This window comes from Sapajus apella, unplaced genomic scaffold, assembly GCF_009761245.1.
Source record: "Sapajus apella isolate SASKATOON/1434 unplaced genomic scaffold, GSC_monkey_1.0 scaffold51, whole genome shotgun sequence".
In the NCBI taxonomy this organism is placed as follows: domain Eukaryota; kingdom Metazoa; phylum Chordata; class Mammalia; order Primates; family Cebidae; genus Sapajus; species Sapajus apella.
The window spans coordinates 7,516,983-7,532,066 of NW_022436991.1; the positions used below are offsets into that span (position 1 = coordinate 7,516,983).

General features: G+C 46.4%; 2 protein-coding genes across 6 annotated transcripts in view; both read right to left on the reverse strand.

Annotated features, from left to right (window-relative positions):
* UMOD (uromodulin) overlaps nucleotides 1-5,912 on the reverse strand; it is a 20,054-nt gene extending 14,142 nt beyond the window's left edge. Inside the window, exons 1-4 of one of the 4 annotated variants that reach the window (XM_032242848.1) lie at nucleotides 5,718-5,907; nucleotides 3,661-3,787; nucleotides 1,329-2,105; nucleotides 1,116-1,223 (exon numbers count right to left, since the gene is read on the reverse strand). In XM_032242848.1, coding sequence (XP_032098739.1) covers nucleotides 1,116-1,223; nucleotides 1,329-2,105; nucleotides 3,661-3,787; nucleotides 5,718-5,783 — 1,078 coding nt within the window. In that variant the 5' untranslated portion in view covers nucleotides 5,784-5,907. Of the gene's footprint in view, nucleotides 1-1,115; nucleotides 1,224-1,328; nucleotides 2,106-3,660; nucleotides 3,851-5,571 lie in introns of all 4 variants that reach the window. The other 3 variants (XM_032242851.1, XM_032242849.1, XM_032242850.1) reach the window with 3 other exon arrangements.
* Nucleotides 5,913-12,128: 6,216 nt separating this feature from the next.
* The window catches only part of PDILT (protein disulfide isomerase like, testis expressed), a 55,627-nt gene continuing 52,671 nt past the window's right edge, over nucleotides 12,129-15,084 (reverse strand). For both annotated transcript variants that reach the window (XM_032242852.1, XM_032242853.1), the window contains 3 exons: nucleotides 14,832-15,010; nucleotides 13,300-13,389; nucleotides 12,129-12,489 (listed from right to left, as the gene is read on the reverse strand). In XM_032242852.1, the coding sequence (XP_032098743.1) occupies nucleotides 12,241-12,489; nucleotides 13,300-13,389; nucleotides 14,832-15,010 (518 nt within the window). In that variant the 3' untranslated portion in view covers nucleotides 12,129-12,240. The remainder of the gene's footprint in view (nucleotides 12,490-13,299; nucleotides 13,390-14,831; nucleotides 15,011-15,084) is intronic.

Consider the following 15,084-nt stretch of genomic DNA (forward strand, 5'->3'; position numbering starts at 1 on the left):
TGGAATTACAGGTGCTTGCCACCAGACCTGGCTAATTTTTGAATTTTTACTAGAGACAGCGTTTTGCCATGTTGGTCAGGCTGACCAACTCCTGATCTCAGGAGATCTGCCCACCTCGGCCTCCCAAAGTGCTGGGATTACAGGCGTGAGCCACAGCGTCCAGCCCACTAACTTCCCTCTCAAACAGACAGCAGGTCTCAGGCTCAGAGTCTGGGGAAGGAAACAAGATCCAGCTAGAATTCATTTTTAATTTCTTAAAAATTGAAGTATTTTTTAAAATTTTTAGTATTTATTTTTAAAATTTTGTTTTATTGAAGTATTACACAACTGCTGGAATTTAGTACCTTTTCTTTTCACTTTCTTTTTATAGTTAACTTTCTGTCTAAGGTAAGCATAACTTGCCACAGACAGATGAAGCTTTGACCATCAACACCCCACATTTACTTAAGAGATTCAGTCCATTAGAAGAAAAACAAGTTAATAATAAAAGTCATGGCACAGGCAACACTTGGATAAAGCAAGTGAACCAGGGTTCCAATTGTAAAGTTGGCACCTGGATGTGACTAAAATCGTGACTGAAGTCTGGATATACAATTTTCATCTTCAATAATTGTACGTATGAGAAATCTGAGGCTTGTGCCTGGCCCAGAGTCCTGAGCTGATTGGTGGACTGGTCACCAGGCCTGAGCTGATTGGTGGACTGGTCACCAGGTCTGAGCTGATAGGTGGACTGGTCACCGGGCCTGAGCTGATTGGTGGACTGGTCACCAGGCCTGTGTCCTGGTGCTGCAGGAATAGGACTCAGATGGCTTTGGCTCCCAGATGGCAGCAACGTGTGTGCCCACTGCAGTGTGGGGCCTCAGAAAGAAGGTTGGGTGCGAGGAGGTCCCCAAAGCTCTGGGAGCTCTGAAGTCAACTAAAGAGAGACTCGGGGAGGCCCAGAGAGCCTCTTGCCAGCTTTAATGTATATTAGGGCATCTTCTATTTTCACTCAGGTTGAATATGTATTTCCTGCGTCATACCCAGATGACCCCAATCTCACAGCAGAAGAATGTGTCCCTCCCCCAGTCAATGACAGGTTTCTCAACAACCCGCTTCCTCCCCCCTGGCCTCACCAGTGATGTTGAAGTCTTGTTTGCACTGGCAGTGCCACCTGCCGTTATCCGATTTGCAGTCCTCGTCTATACTGCACTCCTCACACGTCCCCTCCACGGAGCTGGGGTCTGCAGGGTCACAGGGACAGACAGACAATCAATAAGGAGGTGCCCCAGTCCCCTGTAGCGCCTATCCAGGCCTGGGATGATGGCTCCGAGAAACGCCGGGCTGACCTGTGCAGTACGCCAGGTGACACTCGGGGGGCGCTGTCAGGTTGTAGACGTAGTAGCCGCCGGCGCAGGCCTTCACCTGGACTGATGCATCCCACAGGCAGCAATGGTCGCTCCAGTGCGCGCAGGCCGTGCGGCTCACAATGCCTTCGTCGCTGGACGGATGCGTGCCATTGAGCCACATGGGGGCGGCCGTGTTGCAGCGCAGGACGGGCACACAGGTCTCAGCCAGGCGCACGCCGCCCTGGCCCACGAAGCGGTACCAGCCGCGCAGGTCCGTGTCGCAGGCGTAGCCCGCCCCGTACTCGGTGCTACGCCAGTACTCGTCCAGGACGCGGTGCGCCTGACATGGATCTGCGCACACGAGCGTGTCGCCCTCGGGCACGCAGTCCAGCCCTGGCCCGCAGGAGCCCGGGGAACACTCACAGTGCCACCCATCCCCCCAGTAGCCCTCAGGGCACACGCAGGAGTAGTTGCCCACCACATTGACACAAGTGGCCAGGGCGTGGCAGTGGCTAAGCCCAGGTTCCGTGCACTCATCCACGTCTGTGCAGCCCAGCCTGGGAGACAGGCGGAAGCCTTCGGGGCAGGCGCAGGAGAAGGAGCCTGGCGTATTTACGCAGCTGCTGTTGGTCGAGCAGTTGTGAGCCCCCGGAATGGCGCACTCATCCAGGTCCACGCAGGTCAGGCCGTCGCCAGTGAAGCCCTCCTGGCAGGTGCACGTCGTGACGGCCCCATTCTCCAAGCAGGTGGCATTGCTGTGACATTCTGAGCACCATCCTACGGACAGAAGAGCCCAGCCTCAGAGTGTGGGCAGCTGGGCCCATGGGCACCCAGAGATCCTTCCCTCATTCTCCAGGGAACTCACATTATATTTAAGATTTATTCTCTAGGACTCCCTCCAAAACAAGAAAAGAAGGAAAGAAACAAAGCTCCTCTTCCACCATTCATTCTGTGTTTATTTCATTTTAATTTTTAACTTTATTATTTTTTTAGAGAGGGAGTCTAGTTCTGTCGCCCAGGCTGGAGTGTAGTGGTGCGATCATAGCTCATTGCAGCCTCCAACTCCTGGCTCAAGCCTCCACTCCCCACCACCGCCCCACCCTGCCACAGCTTCTGAAAAAGCTGGGACTACAGGCACGTGCCATCATGCCCAACTCCGCCATTAATTTTTCTGTGTTAAGCATTGCTTTCAAGCTATCTTCTTTTAAAATATCCACATTCCCACATTCAGAAAAGTAATGCACAGCATTCCTGTACTTTGGCAGGATTTACAGTGAACCTGTTGCCCTCTCTGCCTTTGCACATTTTTTGCTTTCTGCCCGATCTGCTTCCCTGACTGGTGAAACCTTCCTCAGGACCCGGCTCAGTGTTGCCTCCTCTCTCAGTAGTCCTCCAACTCCACCAGGCAGGTCGGTTGTACTTTGTTCCTCCATAATAAAAATTATCATTAAAAAAATAAGCTGTTGTTTATTAAGCAGTCACTGTATGCCAGGCAATAGGATGTGCACTTTTCATTCACTATCTTGTTGAATACTTCCCAATGGCCTCGTGAGGTCAGTTTTTGATTTATCCTTATTTTAAAGATGAGAAAACTGAGGTTCAGAGGGATTATGCCCCTTGCTCCTTTGGTAAGAAGTAGAACCAGGGTACAAATGCAGATGGCAGGACCACAAAATATTTGCTTTTAACTAGGACACCATATGTAATAGAGTATGTTTCTGACCTTCCAATAAAGGGCCTGCAGATCTTAGAGATGTTCTATCCCCCTGCTTTTCAATGTGTGCTCCAAGGACCCCACCATTAGCATCATCTGTAAGCTTGTTAAAATTCAGCATTGGCCGGGCACAGTGGCTCATGCCTGCAATCCCAGCACTTTGGGAGGCCAAGGTGGGTGGATCACGAGGTCAGGAGACCGAGACCATCCCGATCAACATGGTGAAACCCCATCTCTACTAAAAATACAAAAAATTAGCTGGGCATGGTGGCATGTGCCTGTAGTCCTAGCTACTCAGGAGGCTGAGGCAGGAGAATCACTTGAACCCAGGAGGCTGCAGCTGCAGTGAGCTGAGATCGTGCCACTGCACTCCAGCCTGAGCAATGAGAAAAAAAAAAAATATCAGCATCTTAGGTCCAACTGAAGATCTAATGAACCAGAATCTGCATTTTAGCAAAACTTTCAAGTAAGTCCTGTGCATATTGAAGTCTAAGAAATGGACTTAGAATAAAGACAATGTAAATTCCAAATGTGATAGGAAAATTGACATTGCCTCTAAGAAGTGCTACACTACTCGTGCATGCACACACATACGACACACACACACTTCTCACTTACTTGCTTCTGAGGTGTCAGTGGCTGCAGCTGTGATGAACCAAGAGGACACTACCACCATCAGCATCCAAGTCAGAGATGGCTGCCCCATCCTTTTGCTCTTTACAGCTACTACTGGTCTAGAGAACACCTGCCCAAAGACAAATCAGGTTGGCCCCTTGAGTTTTTCTCTCTGTCTCTGATGTCTGGTGTCCTGCGAACGGAGATGGATGGGACAAATGCATGATCTAACTCTCCTCCCCACAGTTGGGAGGAGTGCTTTGATTGTAGGATATACAACTCCAGGAGGTGTCACTTATATGAACTAAAAAATTGTACAACACTGCAGCCCATGTTTTGCTGGGACTTTCCCCCTTGTACTCTCCCTCCTTACTTCACCAACATCCCAGTCTTGGTTCCCCAAGTCTTAGCACAGTGCACGTTTTGAAGAACTGAGTCATTTGGAGCAGGAAATAGCAAGATGGAATAGTGTTCTGGACTCACCACTTTATTGAAGGCAGCTTTGGATTTTAACTGATCCTCTGCCTGGAAACTTTCCATTTGCCCACATCCACTTATTCATTCAACAAACATCTAATGAGTTTGTGCCAAACAGGGAACCAGCCACCATGGAGAACAATGAACCCAACAGTCTGTGCAGCTCACATGTTGTAAAGAAGTGACTTGAGACAAGCAACTCGAGAGGTAATTAATCTTCACAACGTATTTTAATGTTTCGGTGGGATCACTTATTATTTCTTTCAATTGGCAAAATAGTCCAAGGTGGATGCCAGTATTACCCCAGTGTTTATAGCAGTAAAATAAGGTGGCGTGTTGGCTAAGTATGTAGAAGCTACAGCCTGCACTGGGATTCAAATCCCTGTTTTACTGATCAATAACACTGTGATGTTGGGCAAGATATTTCAGTTCCCCAAGTCTCTGTTTTTGCCTGTGAAATGGAGATTGTTGCTTTCACAAACTGCGTATCTATGATAGGCTAGGCTCAGTTCAAAGACATCCATGTGCTCAAAGACCCTGGGTCCTGGGGCAATATTTTCCAGATCTTTGTGATCATGATGTACTATAAGAAAAATATTTTATGTTGCCGGATGTGGTGATCTGTATAGATTCATGCTGTAATCTGAGCACTTTTGGAGTCTGAGGTGAGTGGATCACCTGAGGTCGGGAGTTTGAGACCAGCCTGACCAACATGGAGAAACCCCATCTCTACTAAAAATACAAAATTAGCTGGGCATGGCGGCACATGCCTGCAATCCCAGCTACGCAGGAGGCTGAGGCAAGAGAATCGCTTGAACCCAGGAGAGGCAGTGAGCCGAGATCATACCACTGCACTCCAACCTGGGCGACAAAAGTGAAACTCGGTCTCAAAAAAAAAAAAAAAAGAAAGAAAAGAAAGACGTTTTATATCTTGATCTAATGCAGTTGTTTCTGCACGAATTTGCGTGCACACACACACACACACATCACACATAAAAGTTTTGTAAGACAATTGATATTCTTACTATATTAAATCATTTAATTCTTACCACAACCCTACGAGATAAGTACTATTATCCTAGTTTGCAGATGAGAAAACAGAGAGACAAAAAGGCTAACTACTTCCCTCAAATGTGCATTGCTTACTGACACATTCTATTATACTTAATTAAAAGAAGTCTCAGGATATAATCCACAAATGAAACGATTTTATGAGCCACTAATGAGTTGCGACATAAAATGCTGCATATTGTCCTGGGATTAGGTAGATGACAGATGTCAAGCAAGGCCCAGCACATAGCAAATGTTCTTGTTCATTGTTGTATCCCTGGTACCTGGCATGTAATAGGTGCATAACTAGTATTCATGGAGTAAGTCAAAAAATAGTAGTCGTTGTTACTAGGATGGAGAGGATCAAAGACAGGAAAACTAAATTACCCAAGATCATGAAGACAATAATCAGCAGAATAATGACTCAAATCCAGGTCTGACCCCAGGTTCAAGGTCTTAATTTTCTTTCTTACCTCCTTCAAATGGAATGGAGAGAAGCTGGGCTAGGAGAAGACATCTACAGATAGCCTTACCTGAAGCCAGAAAGGTAGAGTTAGTCTGGTCACAAATGTGTGCCTCATACTTATATATACATACATTTGTCCCAGGCTGGCAGTCTCTCCTCCAATTATTCTCTAGTTCTGTTTTTTGATATTGTTTTCTTGGGAGTGGAATATTTTTTCCTTCTGGCACAATGTTTGCCTTTTCCAAGCTGTGAGGTTGTTGTTGTTCTTTCTCCTAATAGCTAGAGACCCCAAATGATTGACACGGGGGGTCACACCTGTGCAGGGAAATACAAGGTCACTGTTTCTCACCTTCTCACAGCAAGAGATTCCTTAGTTAGAAATTAACTGGGAAAGCAGTGCCAAGCTGCTGGGCTTCTTCTTGGTCACTGACAAGGGCAGGGTGGGCCCGAGCATCCAGGCAGAAGCCAGTATCTGAAGACAGGCTGCATAAGGACCAAAGGGATGTTCACTGCCCCTGCTGGGAGGTGCATCTGTCTTGGAGAGGGCACCCTTCTGAAACACCCATTCTCATGAGATCAGCCTTAGAATCCAGGCCCACGCAAGAGAGGAGCTGAGAATGGCTGAGAGTCAGAATTAGAAGGTAGTTCAACGTCGTTGGACCTGGCCCCCTCTGTGAAACAAGGAATCGTAGGCCTGATGACTGGGAGGTCCTTTCGGAGGTGAAATAACTTTGCAATTCAATAGACTGACTTTGGAGTCAGTCCGACTCCCATATCGGCTGTTTATTGCATGCCAGTGGGCTCATTTATTAACCTTCCTGAGGTCCAGAGGTCAATTTCATTCTCTACAAAATGAGAATACCCACCTCTCACAGTAGTAATAGTAGCCAAAGGAGATGATACAAGTAAAGGCACATAGTAATGATTATATTCATGGAAATTCTGCAAATATTCTGCTTTGCTGTTGTGCAATTGCCAAGGCAGAAAATGACAGAGGCTGAGTGAAAACCATGTCTTCAGACCCAGTTCTACATACATGGCATTTCAAAAACCAAGAGTACTGTCATCATGTTGAGAAAAATAAAACATGTGTGAACTTGGGCTGAGCAGGCAATATCACCATGACCACTGTGTTAATCTTTTCAGGACATTTCCTCATTCTGCTCCACTCAGTGGTAGGGTAACCATTGATGCTGGTGCAATTATCTCCTCACAATTATGTCCGAGGAGTGGAATTTCTGGGTCAAAGAGGTAGCACCACTGTAGGGATATTGATACCTCTTCCCAAACAGCACCCCAGAGAGATGATTAAAAATTGGTTTACAATCACACCAACAGCACTCACCAGTTCTGAGCATCGGTAACTTGCTTTCATCTTTGCCAAAAGGATAAGTCGAAAATATCTCATTGTTGTTCACTTTTGCAATTGTCTGATGAAAAGGAAAGTTATCATCTCTTCATTTATTTATGGTTCTATTTTTTTTTTTCTGAACTAGTCGTTTTTATCTTATGCCTTTTTCATGAGTCCTTATCTAAACCCTAGTATGGGTGTCTTCAAAAGATTAAAGATGGTGACCCCAGGTAGCTTCTGGAGTTGTCTTGACAAAGACTTGGGCAGGAAAACAAGGAGTTTGGGTTGGAATCTATTTGTAAGTGTAATCACCGTGCTTTCTAGTTTCTGTATTTGGTGCTTTTACATCTTGGGGCCTTACTGATCATGGATGGACTGCCCCTTCCAGGGCTCAATAATTACTAGAGATCAAAAATGACTTACTTGTGAATGTGTCTTTCCGACTGCAAATCAGCCAATCCAGAGCACATACCTCCAAACCTTGTCCTCCTTTATGGGGCTTTTACACTCAGGGTCACTACTCACTGCTTTAAATCACCCCATGGGACCAGATACCAGACAACTAGAGACAACTCCTATGGCCCAAAGGTCTCTGAAATTATTCAAACTAAGCCAATCCTAAATCTGCTTACCCTGCCTCTCCCATTCCTTCCTGCAGAAACTACAATAAATGCTCTTTCCTGCCCTTTCCCTGTTCTCTTTACCTCCTGACTGACGCTGGTACTTCCTGGGGGCTCTTCCTCTCCCTTCAGCCCCTCTACCAGCGTGGTGTGTCCCCTTCTCTTGGGATCTGTGAGCATAACAAGTTGTCAATGGCCAGAGTTTCCTGCCCTGTCGCTCATCAAGATCACCAAAGATATCCACATTACCAAATTCAATCACATTTCTCTTTATCTTACCTCTAGGACAGTGCACAATAAATATTTGTTTTTGAATGAACCTTAATATCTCAGTACTTACCTCCTTCTTAAAACACTTTTCCTTTTTCCTTCCTTCCTTTCTTTCCCTCTCCTCCTCCCTCCCTCCCTCCTTTCCTTCCTTCTTTTTTTTTATTCTTTCTTTCTCTCTCCTCTCTCTCTCTTTCCTCTCTCTCTCTCTCTCTCTCTCCTCCTCCTTTCTTTCTCCTTCTTTCCTTCCTTCCTTCCTTTTTGGCAGAGTCTTTCTCTATCTCCCAGGCTGGAGTCCAGTGGCTCAATCTTGGCTCACTGCAAGCTCCACCTCCTGAATTCAAATGATTCTCCTGCCTTAGCCTCCTGAGAAGCTGGGATTACAGGCACACACCACCACACTCAGCTAATTTCTGTATTTTTAGTAGAGACCGAGTTTCACCACATTGGCCAGCTGGTCTTGAACTCCAGACCTCAAGTGATCTACCCACCTCAGCCTCCCAAAATGCTGGGATTACAGGCATGAGCCACCACACTTAGCCTGGAACACTCTTCTCTCTTAACTTTCAAACATGGGTAGGAGACTTTATCTTAATAATGCTGAGAACAATCACCTTCTGAGCACTTCTCTTGTGTCAGACACTGCTCAGTGTTTGCCTCCATTGTCTCAAACAGCGAAACACAGCAACCCACATCACAGGGAAGAAGACAAGTTCAGAGAGGTGGAGTAACTCCTCCAAGATTGCACAGCTAGCTAGTGCTAAATCCACACTAAACCCCAAATCTCACTCTGATTTTCCTGCATTCCTTGGGTTAAAGAACAATTCCATGCTCAGCCATGACAGGAGGAATAAGTGGTTTTAGGTAGTTTTGGAAAGAGTGAAACTAAGGGGTGGAAAGTTTTGACAAAACAATCCAACAAAACACAAAGAATTAGAATGAGAGGTTGGTGTGTGTCAGAAAGGCGCAAAAATGGGCCAAGAGAGAAGAACCCCCAACAGAGGGGTATCACCTGTCCCACCTACCTCTGTGAGCACACACCTCCTGAGGTTCCAGTTACACCTGGGGAACCTGCAGGTGGCACACACATTCTCTGGCTCGTGGCTGGTCAGGGGCTCTAAGCCACATGATCTGGTCTAGGCAGCCCCCATATAACCCTCCTTCAACTGGCAGCCACATGGCCTCAAGGCTGAGGCAGGTGAGCCTCATGCCGTGCCCTGAATACTAACATCTGCTCCTGTCGGGGAATGCGGCTCAGGTGAGTTTCAGAGCCGCAGGCTGTTCCCTGCTTCCTCCTGTTGTGGACAGGCCAGGTTCGGGGTGAGGGGTATGGGAGCTGGTTCTGGAGGTCTTAAAAACCATAAACAGCCTTTGCTTTATGTGACGGATCAGGAGTGGGGAGACCCAGGTGGATTCTAGAGACCTCAATTTCTGAAAGAATACTGTCCTTTTTTAAGAGAAGTCCTGGCTGAAATGAATGACATAAATCAGTGAGGTAAATCTGTGTTAGGCTGAATAGTGACCCCCAAATACATCTACATGTGAATCCCCTGTGACTGTTGCCTTATATGACAAAAGGGACGGTGCAAGTGTGATAACGGATCTTGAGATGGAGAGGTTGTCTGAGCAGGCGAGATGCGATCACAGTGGTACTTATAAAAGTGATGCAGGAGGAGTTAGAGAAAGTAGGTGTCAGGGTGAAATAAAAAGTCAGAGTGATTCTAGAACAGAACCATGAACCAAGGAATGCAGGGCCTCCCAGAAGTTAGAAAAGGCAAAACAGGGAATTCATCCAAAAGGGATAAACTCTGATGACATCTTGAATTTAGTGTAGTGGAAATGATTTCTAATGTCTAGCCTCCAGAACTCTAAGAGAGTAAGTTCGTGTTGTTTTAAGCCTCTAAGTGTTAATTTGTCAGAGCAACAATAGGGAACTAATACAGACTCCAATTTGGATCTGGAGACAACACTGTCAGCAGCTCTGCCTTTTGGGATGACTAGGAAATTATGTATCTCTTACCTCATATGGAATTTGTCATTGATCCATGAGCATTTATTGAGCATCTACTATGTGTTAAGTAGAGTTATAGGCAAAGGGAATATAGCAAGAAAGAAAACAGACGTATCTACTTTCATGGGGCTTACATATTAGTTGGAGAATCAGGCAATAAATCATTGCACAACAAAATAGTAAGATGCTTTCAGATATTGGTCTCCAGAAATGCATTTTGGAGGTAGTGACAGATGAGCTGAGATTTGAACCATGAAAAGGACACAGCTGTGTGAGGACCTGGGGGGAGTGTATTCTGAAGGGAGTGCATTTAGTCAGAGGGAACATGAGGAGACAGTCAATTTGGCTTGTTCACAGAGTATACAGGAAGTGTGGCTGGAGCCTAGAATGTGAGGGGGAGGGGGAAAGGAGGAGATCTGCGAGGCCAAAATCTTTCAAGGTGTTGATGGCGTGGTAGGCAGACTAGATTTTATTCTAAAAGCAATAAAGATGCCATTACAGCAGTGGTCCCCAAACTTTTTGGCACCAGGGACTGGTTTACTGGAAGATGATTTTTCCAAGGTTAGGGGTAGGAAGGTTTGGGGGGTAGGGGGTGTGGTGGGGGGCTCAGGAGGGAAATGGTATGAAACTGGGAAATAAGAAATGGAAGAAACCATTCCATGGCATATATCTAATGCCAGATCATCAGGCATTCGATTCTCATAAGGAGCTGGCAACCTAGATCCCTTGTATGCCCAGTTTACAATAGGGTTCGGACTCCTATGAGAATCTAATACTCAGGCAGAGCTCAGGTGGGAATGCTTGCTCACCCACGGCTCACTTATTGCTGTGCTGCCAGGTTCCTAACGGGACAGCTACCCATACTGGTCAACAATTGGGAAGCTGGGGACCCCTGCATTACAGTATTAAACAAGATTATAAGTGCTTAGGGCTAGCTTTTTAAAAGGTGACCTCAGTGGCTGTATGGAATATGGAGGGGTATGGGGTAGGGCCTGGGAGGGAGGTACAAAGTGACAGCAAAAAGACCAGTTAGGAGACTGCAGCTAGGAAATGGTGGGTGACAGTCACTGGAGATGGAGGGAAGTGGGTGGGATCACATGGATGGATAAGCAACTTTTATGGTAGTGAAAGAAGGCAGTAGAACCCAGCACTTTCAGAGGTCAAGTCAGGTGCATTGCCTGAGCTCAGGAGTTCGAGAGCAGCCTGGGCAACACGGTGAAACCTCATCTCTCCAAAAATATACAAAAGTTAGCTGGGCATGTTGCAGTCCCAGCCACTTGCAGGGCTGAGACAGGAGGATTATTTGAGCCCAGGAGGTTGAGGCTGCAGTGAGCCATGTTCATGCCACTGGACTCCAGCCTGGGAGACAGAGTGAGACACTGTCTCAAAAAAAAAAACAAAACAGAAAGAAAGAAGGGAAGGAAGGAAGGAAGGAAGGAAGGAAAAGGCAGTTGATGATTCTGACGTGATTGCTTGAGCGAATGGGCCACTTACTGAGATGAGGAAGTCTGGGGACAGGTTTGGGATTTGATCATTTTCTCTTTTTTTTTTTTTTTATAGACGGAGTTTCGCTCTTGTTACCCAGGCTGGAGTGCAATGGCGCGATCTCAGCTCACCGCAACCTCCGCCTCCTGGGTTCAGGCAATTCTCCTGCCTCAGCCTCCTGAGTAGCTGGGACTACAGGCACGCGCCACCATGCCCAGCTGATTTTTTGTATTTTTAGTAGAGGTGGGGTTTCACCATGTTGACCAGGATGGTCTCGATCTCTTGACCTCGTGATCCACCCGCCTCGGCCTCCCAAAGTGCTGGGATTACAGGGGATTCGATCATTTTCTTACTGTGCCCAAATGCAGTGTAAGCCAATCAGTCTACCTCATTTGAAAGACATAGCCAAACTCTGGGAACACCTAACCTGGTAGGAGATGGTAGCATAGTGGTTAAGTGCACAGTCTTTGGAGTGTGATTGCCTGGGATTGACTGCACCTCAACAGCTTTCTAGCTTTGTGTTCCTACCTGGTTGCTTAACCTCTCTGTGTCTCAGTTTTCCCATCTATAAAATGGGAATAATGAGCCCCAGCTCAGTGGTGTTGTGAGAACTAGATGAATGCCAAGCATGTCACACACACTTGTTGAATGTTGCTACTGTGGCTCCCCTTGCAGTCCTGCCTGAATTCCAGGTCAAACAGTTCTTCTAAGAGAGCACCAACCAGGAAAAAGAGGTCATGAGTAAAACAGAGCCAAGGACATTCAGAGGCTTTATTATCCAGCCCCCACCTATCCTTCCACAATGCTATATGCTTTTATTGGAACCAAAAATGGGCACCTTGTTTCCTTGGAGGAGCTAAAGTTCTTCCTTGACTTTTGGTTTCTTCTTTTGAGTTGGAGGTCCCTTTGGCTTAGCCGCCACCACCACCACCTCCTCAGGTGTTCTCTTCTTCCCAGCTGGCTCTTCCAGCTTGGACACATGCTTGGTCACATTCTCCAGCTCAGGCAACTGCTGTTCAGGTAACTCTTTCCTCATTGCAGGCACCTCCTTTTCCTCAGCTAGCACTTCCTCTTCTATCACTTCATTTTGCTCGACAGACAATAGCTATGAAAGAAAAGGTGGATGGTAGAAGGGAGGGGGGGAAGAAAAGGAGAAAGAAATAAAGAGGCAAGATCACTGTGACTGTAACAGTCAAGGCTACTTTTTCTGAAAAGTGCCCAGAGAGAATCAGTCTTTGGCCTGCAGGGTTTTCATAGATGCTAAAGGTTCACTTGGTTTGGGTGATAAAGTACCCAACTGTGGTTTCACCCTTCAGGTAAGAGGATCTTTAGGGAAACAAAGGTTCTAAGTCTACAGATGTGGCTCCCGCACCACTAGCTCCAGGACTGGGCAGGTGACGAATCTTAGCTAATCAGATTCCTGTCCAGGACATTTTCTGGAATGCCTAAGTAGATGTTTGCTTTCTATACTGGGAAGATGTTAGTTTGGAACTGTGGTGTAATCTTTGAACCTCGTGGGGAAATGACTACTTGAGAATGAAACCAACATAGAGGAGAACAGAGATGGGAAGACAGAAAGCAGGTGTGGGTTCTGGATCCACTCACACCTGATGTTCTACCAGTTATATTGGATAAATTCCCATTGTCGCTTAAAGCCAAGAGTAGTGTCTGAAATTTGCAACACAAAGTCCTAATTAATGCAGACAGCACCACCCAGCAGGGGGCCTTGCTGAGGCATGGCTAGGGGAGAAGGGGGACTGTGGTCCCATGCATCGGGAGAGTAATGCCAGAGGACAGAATCCCATCACCATCTCATGAGATTTTGGAACTCCAAGTACAGCCTTTTGTTGCTCTTTGAGTTTCTAGGGATTCTGTGTGGGACAGAATAATCCAGGATGTTTCTGTTGCCCCTTACCTCATCCTCATCCTCAATCCTGGTTTTGATGTGGGTTTCCAGGAAGTCAGAGAAGCCCTTCAGAGTATGTTCTCCCTTATACAGAACAGCCTAGGAAGAAAATGGAACAGGGTCGGGATGGGAGCCTCTTCCAGAGATGCTCAAGGATTGCTACCTAGGTAAACCCAGGGTCAAATTCCTAACAACTGGGTATGTTATGCAGGTTCTTTAACCTCTCTGAGCCTCCGGTGCCATGGATCCAAGATAAGGGTAATAAAAATGCTTCTATCATAGGGTTGCTATGGAGTGGATCAAAGCATGGACTGTACAACCACAGAAGGAAGCCTTAAATTTTGGCTGCATTACTGCAGTGTGGTCTGGTTACGTAATTTCTCTGACTCAGTTTTCCTAACTGTAATATGGAGATAAAGCAGTACCTACCTCCTAGGGTTGTTATAAGGAGAAAATGAGGTAGTATATGTGAAGTACTCAAAACAGTGCCTGGCTCGTGATAAGTACTCTATGTTTTCATATTATTATTATTATTACTATTACCATAATAGTGACAATTATAACAGGAAGAATAGTGATTTTCAGAAACATCTGGCATGTGGTCAGAGCTCAGTTACCACAAATTCCCTTTCCTCTTTAGGAAAGTTCAGAAGCTGCTTATTGCCCATGGGTCATCTCAACTTCTTTTCAGATAATTCGAGATTATGATCTTACCCTCGTCCTCTCAGCCCTGCCTGTTGCTCACCTCCCCAACATGCATCCTCTACAGTGCATTCTGAACAAAGAGTGGGTCATGATGGCATCTTGTCACAGTGCTGGGGCCACCCTTCTGCCCACCTCTTTGTTCAGACTACACTTCCTACCTGTCGTGCATGGCCGCTCCTCTAACCTGATGTAAGTCCCCACCCTCCTCCGGAGTCCTAGGTCTGCATGGAGACTCGAAGCCATATCTGCCCTCCAGATTCTTTTCCTCCCCCTCAGTTTCAATCGCATTCATCCATACTCTTCTAAGGAGCAGGAAGCTGGGCTCACATTTTTTTGACTGATGTTCATTCCCATGCACGGACATGGCATAGAGAGTGTGTTCTGTCAACACTGGTTATGGTTAATGACTGTAATCCCAAGATGGAAATGACATGTTCATCTCTAGAATGTATTTTTTCCTTCACCTGGTAATCCCCCACATCCAATATTCCCATGGAGATTCCTCCCATCTTACTTCTAATAGTTAGGGTAGAGCTCAACCCCAATACTAGTGGGAAGCATTTAAACCAGGTGTACCCATCAAAACACCCACATCCACTTGGCCACAGTGATTGGCTCAGGGACATGCAAGCTATATCCAGTGACAGTGAGTCTCAGGGCTTTAGTGCAAACTACTGGAAAATATTCTTTGAGCTTGAATGTGAGAGGACGAATAGTGGCTGCAGCTGAGAATAAAACTGGTTTGGTAGAAAGCGCAGCTAGAGGTAGGGAGAAGCTGTCCCTGATGATAACATAAGACTGTATTCAGCCACGTGTGCATCCCAAGAGCTCCTCACTTGTTGAGAGTTGGTGGGAAACAGCCTGAAGAATGGGTACCGGTCCAGGTACATCAGCTGAATGTCATTTGCTGTGATGTCGATCTTGGCAATGATGACTGTGGAGTGGTTTTGATACTTTCTGCCCAGTTCCTCCAACAGCGGGAACAGTGTCTTGCACTTTTTAGACCAGGGCGCATCTGGAAGAGAAGGACAGTGGCTCAGGTTCACACTGATGAAGACCCTGAAGGCTGGCACCAGCCTTATAAACATG